The sequence below is a fragment of the Agelaius phoeniceus genome, chromosome 1 (genome assembly GCF_051311805.1).
Source record: "Agelaius phoeniceus isolate bAgePho1 chromosome 1, bAgePho1.hap1, whole genome shotgun sequence".
Lineage (NCBI taxonomy): Eukaryota > Metazoa > Chordata > Aves > Passeriformes > Icteridae > Agelaius > Agelaius phoeniceus.
Window position 1 is genome coordinate 143,549,400 of NC_135265.1, and position 18,343 is coordinate 143,567,742.

Genomic DNA, 18,343 nt, shown 5'->3' on the forward strand with positions numbered 1-18,343 from the left:
TAAGCATGTATGCAAGTACAGACAGTCCAAACGTTTTACAGGAAGTACTGTCAGGTCACAACCCAGGGCTTCTTTGGAAATAGCCCATCTTCCTTTCCTTCTCCACCCTGTCCAAAAAAACAACCTGAATAGAAGGCAGGTCACAGATAAATTTGTACAAAAAAAACTGTTGTAGAAAGCACAAAGACAAGAGGGAGGACTCTGAGCCCTGAAATGAAACAGTGAGGTAATATTATTCTAACTTTTCAGAAGTAGTTCTACAGGTTGGACTCCATCGTGCGTGGGGGTGGAAGAGGAAGACACACAGCACAATTCACTTCTTGTTCCAGGCAGAACTGAATTTTCTACTGAAATTCAACAACCAGTGGGGACTCTTCCTCACCTTTCTAAATGAGCCTGTAAGCCTGAACAGGGCAGGTTTTACTACATCAACCAGGGAAGAAAAGAGCAGGGAAGTGCTTCACTGAAAAAAACTAACATGAAGGGAGGAGGGAAGGGGTGAACAGCTTGCACAGCAACAGGGACAAACATTTGTGCTGGCAACAGCCGACAAATCATCAAGCAAACAGAAGGACAAGAAAATGAAGGAAGCTGGTCTATTTTTAAGCAAGACCTCATTATTACCATGAACATGCACTGCTTCCCAAGAAGCAGCAGGTATGCAAACATGAGATGAATCATATCACAGAGTAAATCACCTGGCAGCAGCACACTCGTTTGCATGGACACACACAGAGTGAACACATACGATCTACGGGCCTGACACCTACGAAAATGTGTGGAAGAGCATCCTTCTGGGAGGCAGCCTGAATTATGGAGAGCAAAAAAAAACCTGTTAGACAATGCAAATGTCACTGCTGCTTCAGAAAATGACTTTTGTTACTGCTTTTGTTAATGATTAGATGGAGTCCATTGTTATGGACGCTCCACTCACAATTAGTCTGCTGCAGCTTGTAATTTCACTTTTTGTATAGCTCCCTCATGTCATTAGAAACAAACACAGTTTCTGTACAGCCAGGATAGGAATAGACTGAGGGAATTGGAGAAGACACCCCAAGTGAAAGCACACATTTTATATCACAGCCTTTGCACAAACTGCCTTGCTGATACAAAGGAACTTCACAAGTGGTTTTAGGACAGGTGGACTGGGGTGCAGTGAGGTGAACTGCAGGACTCTGGTCACACTCACACCCCCAGGTCTGGAGAGTTTGCAAGAAGCCAGCTGACAGCACCAAACCTGATACTTCACCAACATGTCTTCTAGGAAGCCACCACTGAGGTGACCAAGAAAAGGACAACCCCCAAACCTGCATTTCCAGGCAGCTGTGAGGGACAAAGCACAAGGGCACAGAAGCTCAGCAACTGCTCCGCAGCCTCCACAGATTGTTATGGGCAAGGTACATGAGGCAAGAAGCACTACCCTACCTCACAGAAACCTTGCTTAGTCTGAACTGATTTTCTAATTCTCTTCCCATGACACAGAACTTCCCTTTCTCTCGTATGGCAAATAAAAAAAGATACTAAATAAAACTCTATGAGAGCAGATCTTCAGCTACCTTTGTTACCCAGCTGGTGACAGATTAAAAATAAATAAGAGCTGCAACAACTCCCTTGTTGTGATTACTACAGGATTGTAACTATGTGCCAACTAGTAATTTATCACATCAAAAGGCTGCTTGAATTAGCCTGAAAGGGGATCTCCCACCACAGAAACGTGCTACACTGGGAAAATCAACCACCAACCAAAACCTCAGCCTCCACTTTCAAATCCACATCCCATCATCAAAAGGATGCTTTTGCATCTAAACTAATAAATCATCTGAAGGAAATCCTAAAGCCACTTACAGTTTATCCTCATTACTTCCCAAACTGGATGATTAAGACATTAAAAGTTTGGTTCTGTTGCCAAGACTGAGAAAATTCTTTACAGCTACAAAACCAGTATTTAGTTACTGAAGTGTAGGTGCTCTGTGTGAAGATGCCCACAGAGATATAAATTCATCATGTAGCTGGAAACAACAATCAATCCATCCATCCCAAGCCTGCAGAAAAACCAGGATCTGATATTCCACCCTCCTAAAAGCAACACAGCTGTATAAGTAAGGAGAAAGAACCACAACCAAGTATATGAAAAATTAACTCTGAGCTGTTCCCCCTCCCCACACTCCCAATGATTTCCAATTCAGATGACAGTGAGCAGACTTACATTCAATCATGTGAAAAAAGTCCAGCCACTGCTATCTTAACACACCAGCCCACTTCTTGGACAAGGTACTAAAGAAGTTTGTTTGCTTCTTCCTCCCTCGCCCTTTTTTTTCCCCCCCCTCAGAGAAGCTGGTCTTGGATTCAAATTTTCTGTTTAGCACACACAATCACCTGGTGGCTTTACACCTTTTCCTACCAACATTTCAGTCTCTCAGCACCTCAGCAAGCTCAAAAAAAATACTGGGTTGTAAGGCAAATGCAAACTCCACTCCTGTGTCACTCTCTGCACTTTACAAAGGGACATCTGACTATGTAAGTTATTATAGCAATTATTTTTCTCTTTTGCCCTGAATATTACTCCTTAGGTAAGGATAAATCAGCACAAATGTTGTCAATGACCCTGAGCTAGATTTTGTCTTGACCTCGAGGAAAAAAATAAGGCATAAATAAGTAATATTTTTTTAAGCTGCAGTGCCTGCACTTCTCCAAAGAAAAGACAATGGCAATGTTTTACCTGCAGTGCAGCCCTTTCCAGCCCTAAGTATAAAATCTAGTTATTAATAACCAAACCATTTCTCTTGTGTTTGAGCATTTTAGATGTTCACTCCATTCTGTCTGCTCCAGCCAAAGGGGCTCACATCAGAAGTAGATTTCTCAGGATGACACACTTGGTGACAAACACGGACTGACATTTGCTACTGGTCTAGAGAGAGGTGAGAACACAGAAACAGTGAGTAACACAACATGGCCTTGTGATTTGTAGTTTTAGCTGTTGTTAAGCAGAATATCCAAGTCCCATTTCTCCAAACACAACAGATATGTAATATGCATCCAGCTTCAAAATTATCTGCCAGTGATTCTGATTTTGGTCCTGCATTTTGCAACATCTTCATGAAAACATAATGGAAGACTGAATGGCTCATTTAAATACTTTTCTTCCTGATTATTTTATATATGAAAATCCACAAAGGAAAAGTCTGGACTGTATTATTTTTCTTCAAAGACTCCACAGGACAATAAGTACTTATGACAGTCTTATCTTAACTGACAGGAAGCTCAAACAAAGGTTTTGCTATTTGAGTATGAATATCTGAAATTAAAGAGGAGTCAGACGAAGGAATGGGACAATGAGAATGCCTTTCCTCTTGTGACCAGCTTTGTTTTCACTCTGAAATTAGGCACAGATCACCATCCCATCTCCCCAGTCCATAGCCAGGAGCAAACCAGTCCATTTCAGAAATGTTATACAGCTGTATGTCTATTGCTGTAGATTGTGATGTCTTTCTCCTCCCTAGCCTTCACTTCTGTTCCATCTTTTTTTTTCCCCTCATGAAAATAAATAAATCAATAGAAAACACCCTTCAGTACTGTCCATTACATTTTGCTGTAGCACCAAGACCCTACCCCTACCTTGGCTCACACTCTGCCATATTTGCAGTGAGCTCCTGGTTCAGCATGCCTAAGCACACTCACTTGGGAGCTCACAGATAATTCCAGCCCTGCAACACTTTGTGCAGCCTGGCACCTTGGGAAACCACTTCAGTACATACAATACAGATCCTGGCCAAAATAACAATGGATCACCCAGACTAAGGGTGTCTGAAGGGGTACTTACACACTACCTGGAACAACAAGGATGCAGAGTCTGTCCAGGAACACCAATCTGCAGCAAAGGTACTATTTTAAGCAGCCTTATTAAACATGAAGAGCAGTCACTGAGTAGTGCCACAGAAGAGCTACCTGACATAGACACTCACAAATATTAATCAAATTTAATTTTATAAGTAAAAGTGTTAAACCATATTTACATTTTTGTGTGCTATTGAAATTTAATGAGGCCTGAAAAAAGTGCAGGCACTTGAATGTAGCACTTCTTCCACACTGATATATCCGGCCCCTCGAAAGGGTAACATTAAAATTACTGTGCTGATTTTGGTCCCTGCTGCTGCTGCATGCCATGCAGACACAGACTGAGTTTTGCTTCCAAATCTACTCAGTGCCCCTTGGTAGCTGGCTGACTACCCACAATGTCCTCCCTGATCTCAAAACCCTCAGTGCAGCAGAAAGGGTCTCCTACTCAAGTGGAATGTCCTGCAACACTGCATTGCCTTAAAATCCTCTCAGACATCTGTAAAATGAAAGAGATGGAAAACATACTAGATGTCAGAATTACCAAAGGCAGGGAAAACATACCTCTAGTAGCACTTGCCAAGAGGGAACTTCAAACAGCATTACAATGCATGGAATCCAGCTGGCCAGAGAAAGCTGTGTGATACACTGACACCCTCTTGAAGTGATTTAACTAATCTGCTAATATCAAGCACACCTATGTATATGCAAAACCCTTCAATATGAATGAAAAACAAAAAACCACAAGACTTGAGTATCAGCTGCCTCATTAACAACCTGACTTTGAAGATCAATTTTAAGCTTGAGTAAATCAAAGCTTTTTGATCATCTTTCCATAAATTTTAATTTACACCTGTGCAGGTAGGCAAGATTGGGGCAAGGTTTTATTGGGAAGCTGCTGATGGTGAATTAAGTGGATATATAAGAAGTGTGCATATCTTCACATTAATCTCCCTCATAACACAAGGAGGATAGTCACTTTTCACACCTACTTTTTCAAGTTCCTGAGCTCTAGTACTTATCTACAAAGGACATTCAAATGCAGCAGAGGCAGAAGAAGACTAGCATACAAAAAGCAAAGCAATTTACACACACCCTTTTACAAACTGTTGAAAGCCAACTTGAACATATATCACATATAAACACAGTATTTGTGATGCACTGTTCTTGTCTTCACAAGGGAATATATTTTTATTGCACAAATAATCAGGTAAACAGAAATTAAATTAAATTAGATTTAAATGTCTTCCATGCTTCAGTTAGAATTGATGCAGGTAAAAACATTCAGAATCTCAAATATTGAAAGAAATAAGCCATGTTAAAAAAGTCTGAACTAAAACTCATGAGCATACATCTCCCCAAAAGGAAACTTCACTTTTAAGGTATTCAAGAGTTATTATTACACTATTTAAGGCATATTAAGGATTTAAAGGTACCCTGAAGCACCTCATTCATTTAATATTTTGTAAGCATTCTCTTTAATAATCATAGTGAGAGATAATACAGATTCACTGCAGACTACCAAGTTCTGCTGGGCTGTATGCCAAACAGATGCAGCTTGAGCAACAAAAACTGCTACATAGATGTCTCTATTTTGTCAGAGCTCAAAAATCAAAACATCTGAAGGAATTTTGTTTTCAAAAATCTCTGATGCCAGCAAAAACAACACACACTGCTATACAGCTAGCATTACTTTAAATTAGCAACATAACTTAACAATCTCCCCCACTCAAATGATGATTCAGATGACCAGACCCACAGAAATCTAACATTTTGGTGATACATGCATCAGAACTCATTTCCCTGTGTTTTCCCTTGTCAGGCTAAAATCAAAGCATTGAACCAAGGAAACGAAACTGAGGAAAAAAGAGACAACTTTGGGTTGATGCACATCAAAATGGAGAGACAGCAAAGGGGGAAGCAAAAGCTGAAATGAGCTGGTTGGGAATTAATTTGTGTATTGAGTCACCACAAAACATCAGGTACTTCACGTTCAGGGCTTTTCCTACTTCAGAAGCTACCAAGAGAAAAAAATACAGCAAAGTACAGGTTATCTGACTCATCCAATCAGGTTTGACCACAGGCAGAGCTCCAATTATGCCTTCTGAGCTCCAGATGGGAACGTGAAGATTAACATTGCTACCACTGCAGGATTAGAAGGAAGTAAATGCTTGGAGAGAACAATGCACCAGAAGAGCAAAGACAGTGCTTGGGAACAGCAGTAATGGCACACAAGGTAAGGCTACCAGTTGGAACAGGGACTGGCAATGATGGAAATAAGCTCTCATTCTTGAACACTTGGTGACTGAAAGGAGAGTGTCTCCCCTTGCATGTGTATGCACATGTATATCCAGGCAAACACTTTTTCTTCTTTCAAAGCTAATGCTGCTGCAAACAGATTAAAGAGTAGCCAGAGTTCTTCTGTTGACTGATAAAACACTTTCATCAGCTAGATCAATGAGTCTTAAAATAACAGGCCACTTTCTGTAGAACTACAAGCAATTACAAATTAAAGGCAGCACCAGCTTCACAACACTTCAGTCATCCTACAAGGAACTAACACTGTCCCTCCAGAGCAGGCACCTGCTCCAGCATTTCCATACACAGTTAGTTCCCAGAAGAAGCATTTGGCTCATGCAATGATAAACCAGCCTCATGATGTAAAATATACCAACCTCCCTGCCTTTGTCATGGGAAGTGCTACTCAAGTCTCATTTATCCCCAGCAGCTGAACATGACTTGGTCTCACTTTGGTTAATCTGTTAACTGTAAACTTTGGTTTATCTGTTAACCCTCTAAACAGGGTGGAACACAGCCAGATGTTTGATTAGACAATCAGATACATAATTTTAAATACTGGGTAAGTAACAGGGAAAATTTAAGAAAGGATTTTTCACTTTAGGTAACCACTCAAAGGGAAAACTGAGAACCTGCTAAAATTCCCATATCAGAGAAAAAAATATTAAGTTTTTCTGTTTCAGTTTTGGAATAGAAGTCCTTAAACTGATAGCAAAATATGTTTTTATTGAACTGTGCCCTCATAAGTCATAGGGATTTTTGCAATCACCTTCCGTGGGGACAGGTGTTTATCCTTGTCCACAGCAAGGCAGAATGATCAGTATTTGTTAAAGGAGCAAGGTGCAACCTCAGAGATAAACTTGAATGGGCACAAATGGAACTTGGGTTGGGTGGCAGATCACAACCAGCAGCTAACTTGGAGTTTTGATTCATTGCCCAGAACATCACTTTCTAAAAATAAAACCAAAATTCCCTTCTATCCTTTCAGTCAGAAAAGGCAGAAGACAGAACAGAGGAGCTATACAAATTTGGCATGCCTGGATTCACAGAGCTCCTTTTGTAAAGGATGTGTTCGAAGAGATAAGAGACAAGACACGACACAGCAGAAAGTGCAAAATAGCCTTCAAAAACCCACACAAGCCATTTTTGTTTGAGAGTGGGAAAAGTTTCAGTCATTCTGGTATCTCAATGAAAGTCCTATAAGCCTGCCAGCATAGCTAGAAGACAAGTCTCAAGGATTTTGGTCACTGACTTTGTTTCCCCTTGGGGAGAACAGAAGAAAGAGAACATGCTTGAAGGAAGGACATGTTAGAAATCCAAGTGAAGTTCTTCCTTAGTTTATTCCACTTTCAGTCATGTTTATTATTTTATGTGAGTAGATTACCTCTAATTTACAGTAGGTATGCATATAATGAGGATCTTCTTATCAGAATGTAAATATTAGCTTTAGACAGGAAAAAGAAGTATTTTTCCCTCTTGTCATTCTGACTTGGAACTCACTCCAGCAGCTGCCACTCCTCCTGTAAGCCAGAGGTAAAGGAAGTCTGACTGAGCTTGCACTCTGCTAATGGGAATGAACACCCTTCATGTCAGCAATATTACTTTCTTACTCTCCAAGTCAAATCCCAACAGCACATTAGGATTTTAAAAAATGCCACAAAACCTTTAGGGTTAGAGGTGACCAAGAGCTGCTCCCTCAGCAGTGATTTATCTGCACTCTGGATTTACTCTTCAGCAGCAGTCCAAGGACAGTGACCATGGGGAATGCCCTACACCACTGCAGGGACATCTGCACATGGTGCCTTGGTCACTGGGCATCCAGCATCAGAGAGAAGCAGCCTTTTGTCTCCTTCCAACTCAGCAGGCTGGAAAGAATGCCAGCTGCACTATTCTGGCTCTCCATACTCACCAATAAGCTGAGACTGCTACCCAGAGAAGCCCACAGCCCAGGAAAACTCAGTTTGACCAAGAACATCAGACTTAAAGGGGAATCACAAACAAAGTCTTTGCTCACAGATCTAAGTACAGGTCACTGTCATCATTACTGGCAGACCCTGAAGGCCATAGCATCAGCCAGTCTGCTCTGTCTCCAGCAGCCCCACAGTTATTTATTCCAGCTGAGTATCAAGCCTTTTACATTTCCACAAGGTACAGAGGCGTTAGTGAATACAGATTTCTGTAAATCTTGCTTTCTAAAATATTATTCATCAACGTATAATTCAAATGGTAATTAAGAAGTGTTCACATGATTGATGACACATTTAAATTACAGGTTTCCAGCATTTTTTTTCAGTAAAGACAACTTCCTTTTTCACGTGCCACTTTTTCAAAGTGCAAGTCCATCTAACAGATGTCTCACAGATCTGCTTGTCAATGTAACAAGACTTCTTTTTATTACTACAAATGGTATAAACCACACAGCATTCTGTTAAACTCAATATTGACACATCTGCTTACCACGTGTATTAGTAGCCATGTCAGCCACTTTCTGAAAGGCATCCAAAAAGGCAGCAGCTGCTACTACTGTAGTCCTGAAATGCATACAGATAACAAAACATTAGCAGTGTCTCATTGATGCCTATTTAATTACTGCCAAAAACATTTAGGCTTATAAAGAATAACACTGTGAACTTGCAGAGGCCACAAAAAGTATGCTCTTTTATATCTGAACTTAGCCTTTTCCCTCCTTCATTTCTTAATCCCTTCCTTGCTTTGTGTTAGCACTATGGACTTGGAGGCAGCCACGCTAATTCCATGCTGAGAATTGCACAGGACAGGTGCTGTTTCAAAAGAGCACAGCCACCCTCCTTCTAGCTGATTTCCTCTGAAGAACTAATATTAAGCAGTCAAACATGAAAAACAAATCTAACACACATTATACTTCACCCATTAGTGAACAAATTATAGCCACTGCTATTTTCAGGGAGCATGCATATTTTAAGAATAAACATGCAGGAACTTCTTTTTATCTAGGATCCTAGCCAAACAATTGCCTGCATTTTTCACGTGGGGAGCATGAGCATCCCTTGAAACAGAAAATTTTTTGGAAATCAGACTGGTCTGGAGTTCTTGGACAAATGGAAAAGTGGGAAAAGAAGAAGAAAAAAACCCCCTCCATTTCAAGAAAAAAACAAAACTCAAACCCACAAAAAACCACCAACCTCCAAACCCCCAAAATTACCAAAACCCCTTTCTGATCTAGTGTTCCTCCAAGCAGGACCCTTCCTGAGAGGTACAGCAGCAACCTCAGACTTCACAATCCAAAGTGTCAACCTCCCTAGCCCAATCTCCCTCCACGTATGGAAAGCACCCCCAGACTGTGCTGGACAGATCTGTTCAAGGGGACAGCAAACGTGAGTTACCATTTCCAGACACGTTTGTTCTAGATAAGCATGCCCCAGAGCCCTGAACACCTCAGGTCAGTCCCAATTTCTGAAGGTTTATAGTCTGGTTGACCCAATTAAAGAGAAAGTAGGCCAGGGCTCTACAATTGTGCCCTCTCCACAGTTACCTCATGGTTCTGTTTCTGCACATCTTTTCTAACAGTAACTCTGATTTTCTCTCCTGGTGGTGTCAGTCAGCCTTTTCAAGCAAAATCCAGAACAGGGACTATCACATTCACTTTGTTTCAAGAGCTCCTTGGTAGCCTCAAAAAACCCAGCAGACCTGCAGGGAAGCTGATCCTCAGCCAGAAAGACCACAGGACTGCTTAATTAGGTCAGATTTTATGCAAGTCTCACTCCAAATATGCTCAAGGTACAGAGGACATAACTGGTAGTGTGGTAAATGGCCTACTGACAGCACAAAAGATTTGAACACACACAGAAAAAACCACCCCAGGCATGACAGGACCAAGCAAATGCATAAGGACTCTCCACATGCCCAGGAGATTAAAGGGAGGGCAAACCCCCCACCCTGACAGCTAGCTAGCAATATTGGGCCCTGGAACCAGAAAATCTTTTCTAAAATTTTCCTTAACACTGTTTGTGATGTTCATCTTCCAAACTTGTGGGTCACCCTGTTATTCATGTACTATGTTGTTAATTATTAATTATATTGCTAATAACAAAGTTCCATTTCCCCAGTAACAAGATCCAGAAAGATCTGGCTCCAGCTCAAATGGCATCTGCTGTCCTTTATCAGAGCACACAGAAATGAAACAGCAGTAAAAGGCTCACATTTGCTAGAAACAAACAGCAAATCCTCGAACACAGGCTTTCAAGCTGCCTGCTTGCATGTTCCTGTAGCACTGCACTGACAGAATGCAACAGCACAGGACTGGGAAATAAACAAAACTGTGCCTCATGCCATCCCAGAAGGCCTGTGTTTGGAGAGTACAAAATGCTAGGAAAGTTCTCCATTTTTCCTCTTTCTCTACTTCCTCTACATCTTCCATTACTCACTGTGACATGATTGCTGGAAAAGGAAAAAAAACACATGCAAGTGTGGCACATTAGGCACAGTGTAGCAGAACAGCATATTCCAGCTGTTTAGGGGAAATGAAGCAAACCCCCAGCTTCTCTGGGAAATGGTTCATAATGCAACACAGAACCACAAACCAGACTGCCAATAACCTGTTACCACCACAGCTGCTGGGGAAAAAAACTGGTGCTCTGCAGAACAGAGAGGAGATTGTGGTTTAGGGAGAGTTGTGAGGAAATGGAGCTTGTATTTGTATCAGCAGAAACAAATTTACAAATGAATGAATTCTAGAGGTAGAATTGGTCTGAGTGTGATACTTCTGCCATATATCAAAAAATCCAGAATGTCATTTTCAAAGTATACCCCAAATCCTTAGGTTTTAATAATCACCAATGTATGATCCAGCAAAGCAATTATCTTCATTTTCAAGTCAGAAGAAAATGCTGTTAAGGCTACCAAAGATTTTTTAATATTTTGAGCCCTCTTCCCACATAACCCCTTTGTACTCTACACTAATAAAAAGGGTAACATAGACCTAATTCCAAATGTGTATTCACTAAACAACAGTAAACTCTTTCCAATTTTTCATCAATGTCCATCAAATTTAGTTCATTTTATATTTATTATGTATAGTTGGTGGCATATTTTGAATTTTCCTAAATATGTTAAAATACCAGTAGTAGTATTTAAAAATTTACATGCAGGTGTTGACTAAGAAATATGCACAATTTTACTAGGACATGCTTAGAAAATTATCCTTGCAAAAGCTGTGTTTAATCTTAATGTTTGCACATCCAAGGAACTGTAGGAGATCTTGACTGTGTAACATAAAACTTACCGAAGCTGAGACTGCAGTTTCCCAGCTTTATTTATAAAATCTTCCCATACTGGATAACTTCCCTGCAACAAAAAACAAAACACAACAATGAACACTTGATTTGAGCATTTTGATTTTAAGACTATAGATCAAATTAACTGGATGTAAAACAATAACTAAAACTGTACTAAATCCATGAACACCAAAATCAACTGCTTCTAAATCCAGATGAAACAGTAGTCCTCTGATGAGGCTTTACAATTTTCTGAATAGAAACACTGGGCAAGAGGGATTTCAACTGAAGCAGCAAAAAGAAATGCCTTCCTTTGGATGGATAGAGCAAAAACCAAGCCCATTCAAAGCAGGGCACTAGTATACCACAACAGCATGTACAGAGAGGCTCACAAAACCAAAGGCAGCATCAGAATTGTTCTTCTTTACCAAGTGATCATCTGTGTTTTTTTCCAGGTTTAGAGCCTGTACAATAAAGTGTGACTTGACTAAGACACCACTTCAAGCACTGCCTCAATATAACTCTGTAATTGCACACAGAAAAGCATAGTGACAGCTCAAGACAATCAGCTTTCCCAACAGCTACCTTGTCACTGCAAGACCTGTTTCCAAAACAGTCAAAAGCCTTGGAGACAATTTCTGAATTGAAGCTGATAAAACAGCATGGCACTGAGTGTATACAAAGTGCTTAATAAGGTTTATTTCTTCCTGACTTCAAGTCTCCTATAGAATTTCCCCCATTTTTAAAGATTGGATTAAAACCCAAAGTTTTACTTAGAATATGAACACAAAGTATTCTTGCAAGTCCTGATCTTTATTTGCCAAATTTAAAACAAAAAATTGTTCTCTGCAGAGCAAGTACAAATTTTCTGCTAACAGCAAAAATGTGGTAGAAATGGTAGAAAGAAACCTCAACATTTCCCTTTGATTGGAGTCTAGAGAGTAAAATAAAATATCCCTGCTTCCTTTAATAAAGGTATAAGACCTGCTGTTACCAGAGCAACAACACAATAAAACCCAGATAAGGCAGATCCTCAAGGCTAACATTACCCCAGCTCTGACTGGAAGAGGTTGCAAGAAAAGTGCAGTTGCTTGTAGCAAACTCAATCCACCCTTATAAACTGGTCTGATTTTTGTAAGTAAACCAAAATCCACTGCCATGAGAGACAGTGTTTTGTTTTCAGGGCAAAGACAGGTCCTTCCCCAAAAGCTGTCAGACAAATTCCAGCTCCTCAGTACAGTCTGGCAAGGCAGCTCCCAGACACCTGCTTGGAAGCCTACTGGTACTCTGCTTCTCAGCAAAGCTTGTGGAGTTTTTGCAAAGAGGAAAAAAGAAAGGGAAAAGCCCCCAAACAATGCAAAGCAGGTGTTCATAAAACCTTGTTATACCCTACACATGACAGAGCCGATGGCAAATACACAAAGTGGAAGAGAAAATAGCAGTTGTCTGGGTGGCAAGACCTAGAATATAAAGTGCTTTGTGCTAAGCAAAAAACTGTCAGACATTTTAAAAATGAAAGAAACCCGATTATTTAAAAGAGGCAAAAAAATGCTATTTCCTTAAACCTATTAGTCTTCCTGCAATCCCTACTCTGAACCCTGTCTCTCAGTGTCACCTGCACCCGTGCATGCATTATGCATGTGCATGCCAGGAGCCCTGACAATCACCAGCACGCCCAAGGCTTTACAGGATTCTGCAGCAGAATGCAAGCCGGCAAGCAGAGGATACCAAAGCAGCCCGATTATGTTTCCATCTCCCTGGTGTATTATCCAGCTAAACACACCTGATGGCATGGAGGAGATTGACACAAGCAGCCCTGTGTTTAGCTGCTTCCCAAGCAAGCTTGTTCCTATCAAAACACAGCTCAGGAAGAAACCCCCCCTTTTTTTTTACTTTTGGTTAGTCTGGAAAGCAAATTTGGAGAAGTCAAACATTTCCACAACTATTTAGTTCTTGCCTATAAAAATGCCGTTTTCCTCAAACCAAGGCTGCTCAAGTAACCGGTAAGAGCCCACTTTGTTTAATTGTTTGCTGTATTTGTTTGGTTAAAATCAATGCGGTTTCTTTACCTCATTGCCTTATATAGTGGCAATGAGCATCTGATCTCATTTCAGACAGTAGAAAAATTGAGCTTTTGGGGCTTTTAAATGTCACTGAATTAATACCTTCGCTGGTGGATTTTGTTGGAGTTCTTTTTTTTGCTTGTTTTTGCATTTTTGAAGAAAACCTTCCAGCAGTTTTACATTGGAGATATGAAGTCCTGTATTATTTACTCAGCTTGCCATATCTTGGTTTCACACTCAGCTGAAAGTAAGAGGCATGTACTTCATCTGGCTTCCAGAATAATTTGCTCTCACTTTTCCCTGCTGGAGCCACATCCACAAGCTCATCTCTCCCTCAGATCATGAAGTCTCACACTAAACTGCATCATTCCTTTCAGTTTTTCCAAAGAACATTTCCACCACCACATCCCTGCTGAAACTGAAACCCCCTTCATTCCTACCTACAGTAAAAGTGCTCAACACCTGCCACCACTTTACAAGACCAAATAACCAGGGGTTTATCCCAACTCCAGCAGCTAGGAAGCAAGAAAGCCATGTAAGTGATGCCTGTGGGGACAAACTAAGGAGATGGCAGGAATCAAATGCTGTAAATCTGCACAGTGTCAGTGCCCAGGCCAGCAACTCCTTCCCCAAGACCTCTTCCTGAGCACGGCAGCCCTGCTGTGTCTCACCTCCAGCAACTGCTCTTGCTGTTGTCAAAGCAGTGTCAAGAGAAATGTTAACAGTGGTGAAAAATACACATCCTTGATTCAACATGTATTACTTTCTCAATTTAAACACAAAGAAACAGCAGGTGGAATTTGATGTCTTTGTCCATGACACGCTTTTGCGACATAAAGCCTCATCTGAAGAATAATAACACGCTATTTTTAATGCTGCCTCTCCCAGAGCTTCCTCTGCTCCCTCTGCAATTTCCAATTTCAGCTGGCTGATAAAGAAACTAATTTTTCCCTTTTTAAATGTCAGGGTTACTCAAGCCTGGTGTTATCTGTGAAAGCAGGAGGCCTCCCCCAGGTGCAGCCACGCTTAGGGAAGAGCCACTGCAGGATCCTGGGTCACAAATTCCCATTTAGCTCCTCAAGGATTAAGCCAAGGATCGATTACAGTGAGGGTTTGTTTAAATAATTTTCTTTTAAATTGTTAAAGGATTAATCCAAGGACTATTTCCCCCAAAATAACTTTGTGCCCAATATTATCTTAGTTATTGAAGGAAGAAATTTGACCTGTCCTGCATGGCATGGGTGTTTCCCACTGCCATATGACACTCCATGGCACCAAGGCCCCTGGAGCTGCTCAGCAGAGCTCAGCATGTCACCCAGCATGTCACCAGAAAGCTGCAGCATGCCATTATCCTACCCCATTGCTTAATTAGTGGGCTTATAGGTGATTAGTCACCTGATCCCACAGCCCAGCTCCAGCTAATCTGAGCCAAACACAGGCAGGGCAAACACGGGAACACCTTTCAGCCTCAGGGCTGAGAAACACCCGGCGCCCCGTGCCTGTCCCTCCGCAATCAGGGACATGAAACAACTTCCCCCAGGGACAGCGAGTGCGTCTGGGAGTGCCAGACAAACACCCAGACCTGGGCAGAGCCCTCCAAAGCCACAGCTCCCACACTGCCAGGGGGAAAAGGATGAGCCATCATCATTCAGTGAAATCCCACCTGACACCCAGACCCCATGGACATGGGCAGATGTCTCCATTTTTGTCCACCTTCCTCACCATTCCCATCTATTTTAACTGGCAATAAATTTCATCTTCTCCACCCTGTCTGGTTTGCTCATAACAATACTAGTAAGTGATTTCTGTGCCTCTATCTCAATCATTGAGCTTTTTGGTATGATTTTCTCCCCTATCCCATTGAGGAAGGAGAGATAAAAAGTAGCTGGCCAAGATCAGCCCTCCACACCACAGAAGAGCAGGAAATTATCACCAAGATGCAGCTTGGGAAAAAGAATTTAAGCCTTGGGTGGAAATTTTTATATTTTGGTGAACCAGCACAACCCCTCTACATAAACACAACTCTACAAAAGATTTCTGGATGATACTTTTCCCCTACCTTTCAGGCCAGTGATCCCACACCAGGATGACAAGAGACACATATGAGAAACTCAATGATTTCTCAAAAAAGGAAGGATAGACTTGCAGCAAAGGATATTTACTGAAACTGTTATTGATGACATCTAAAGGCACGAACAGGAACCCAGATTGCTGTATCTAAGATTACAACTTAAGTATCAGCAGTCTTGACAGTTTTAAAATGTTCTCTCACTCTTTCTGCCAAGAAGTTATGATTCTTTTTTTCCCATTAGGCAAAAAGATGCTTACTTTATTAATTTATTTCCTTGCACCCCAATTCCCACATACAAGACTCACTCCATCTTCAAAAAACCTTTGACAGTGTTGTTTTAAGTGCTTTCATTTATCAGAAAGGCTTTGCAGCCCTATTACCAGCTCTTGCTGACACATCAAGTACAACGGCAGCAGTAACAGTTTGGAATCTTGTTCACAGCAAAAACCCATCTAAACTTCTGGGGCAGGGGGAAAGAGCCAGGGAGGTGCTCTTCAGTAAAGCAAATCCAGAACCCAATTCTGGCTGTTTCAGCTAGAGAGGTAACAGAGAGAGGAACCAGGAGACAGCAGTGCCTTGGTTTTATCTCAGGGGTTATCAAACCAGGAGCTGCATGCCTTCCAGGAAAGTACTAACAATGACTAACTGTAAGACTTCAATGAAATGGAAAAGAAAACAACTGCACAGGCCACAGGAGTAAGAACTTCTCCACCTCAGTGTTGTTGTTCAGCTATGATAAGCTAAAAAGTTGAGTCCCAAACACACAACAGTGTTACAGAGCTCCACGCCCTAGTAATACATCCAAATGCCATAGATCTGGTTTTGGAACAAAAATTTTAACTTGGCTTGTGCATGTGACCTCCCACCCCTATAAAGTAAATCATGCTGGAAACAAAAGATTTCTTTTTATAATTTTACCAGATAACAGAATCACAAGGATTATTATGAATGTCTCATTTCTGTGGCATTCAATACACTACCTCCAAGTAGCAAAGAGACTTTATTGTGCTAAACACCACACAAGGTCACAGATGTTACACATAACAAATGGCAATCAGCAAATAAGGTTTGCACATAGACACTACCACTTTTCCAGAGTCCTTTAACAGACAAAACCAGGAAAGAGTGGAGGGGAAGAGCACAGGAAAACAATAACAGTCTGAAAGAAAAAGAAGGAGGGGGAAAAATTAAATTTTAAAAAAAGGGAAAAAAAGGGAAAAACAATGGTTACAGCCACAGATGTCTCAACACATTGGAAGACACAACATTTGAGAGGCAGTTTCCCTTCTCAGGTAATATTTGGCACTGGAAGTTTTACCTCTTTTCTAGAAGAATTAATAGTCAATTGGGTGAAAAAGCACTTGGCCAGCCATAACTGCAGAAGTCAGAAGTCAAAAATTGCTACCAAACACTAGCACATCCTCCTCTGTACAATCCACTCATTTAAACAAGTCCACGACTCACGGACAGGACTGCCCAGACCCTTAACAAGTCACAAAAGGTCTTGCAACATAAAGGGGTGAACAGAATCAGCATCGTCTTGCCTGAAGTTCAGAATTGCTCTTTTCCATCCAAAAAACTCTGCTTGGTGGCTTTCCCTCTTTCTACTCTGAAAAGCATCAAGAGTGAGTCTCATGAATGTTCCTAAGCTGCATCTAAAGTCTCAAATCTTTCTATACACTGAAACAGGAATTTTGCTGGCAAGAGAAACTTCATTCTTTATGACATAGAGATGTACACAAAATCTATTCCATTACTCCTTTGATTTTCAAATACACACATTCACAGAATAGCTTAAGTTAGAAGGGACATTTAATGACCATTTAGTCCAAGCCCCCTGCCAGGAGCAGGAATATCTTTTACTAGATAAGGTTGTTCTCAGCCACATCCAGACTGAACATGAACACTTCCAATGATGGAGAATCCACAACTTTTCTGGGTGACCTTCTCCACTGTCTCACCACCTTCACTGTAAATTAAAGCAATTTGTGTCCAATCTAAATCTACCCTATCTACTGCCTATTTCTTATATTCAGAACAAGAACTCAGCAGCAAGTCCCAATACTGATTTCAAGAGCATCCCTGATGCTGTCCATCATCTCTTTTCCAGTGGTGCAGAACAAGAAACAATCAGTTTGGCTTCAGCAGAGAAGTTTCAGATTGCACAACCCATTCAACTATAAGACCAGGTAACATGCAACTCTAAAAGGTCAGGCAGCTTCCTTTCACTAGACCTCTTTCAGGAAGAGTAACACATTTGTGTAGAGGTCTTGCAGAAATACTGCCACAAGACAAGGAAAGGGACCAGCTGAATTCAAAGTCTCATCTGTCTTTCTAAGCTGAAGGTATTGCCAGGCATAGGGGAAGTTTGAGCTCCATCAGCAAAAGGGACTCTCAGCTTGTGCTGGGCCAGGAGTGAAAAGGCACCAACAGCAAAAGACATGAACTTCACAGGATCTCACAGCAAGAGCTGAACACACACATCACTGAACAGAGCAGGCAGGTACAGACTCAGGGTCTGAGTGATTATAGTGCATGTAGGTGAAAGTAAAAGCACATAAAGATGTCATTTAAGCAGTAACTACCCTTCAGGAAAGAAAGCAGGGGTAAATCACAGTCTTGTATCCATACCTTTACTTTCATTATTTCTGCCTCTTGTTTAGCGAATGGCAGGATTAGAAACTAGTTTCCCTCACCATGCATAGAATAAACAGGCATGCCAAGCTTTGCTTTTCAAGGACATACATTATCAGAACATTGAAAATTGTGCAACAAAATGCTGCTGAAAACATCTCATACGCTATTAAAAAAACCTGTCAACTGGG

The 18,343-nt window shown here is 41.1% G+C and overlaps 1 protein-coding gene across 16 annotated transcripts in view; it reads right to left on the reverse strand.

The window, feature by feature from the left end:
* The window catches only part of MTSS1 (MTSS I-BAR domain containing 1), a 126,063-nt gene that overhangs the window by 97,504 nt on the left and 10,216 nt on the right, over positions 1-18,343 (reverse strand). For all 16 annotated transcript variants that reach the window (XM_077188801.1, XM_077188794.1, XM_077188868.1 and 13 more), the window contains 2 exons: positions 11,393-11,454; positions 8,590-8,663 (listed from right to left, as the gene is read on the reverse strand). In XM_077188801.1, coding sequence (XP_077044916.1) covers positions 8,590-8,663; positions 11,393-11,454 — 136 coding nt within the window. The remainder of the gene's footprint in view (positions 1-8,589; positions 8,664-11,392; positions 11,455-18,343) is intronic.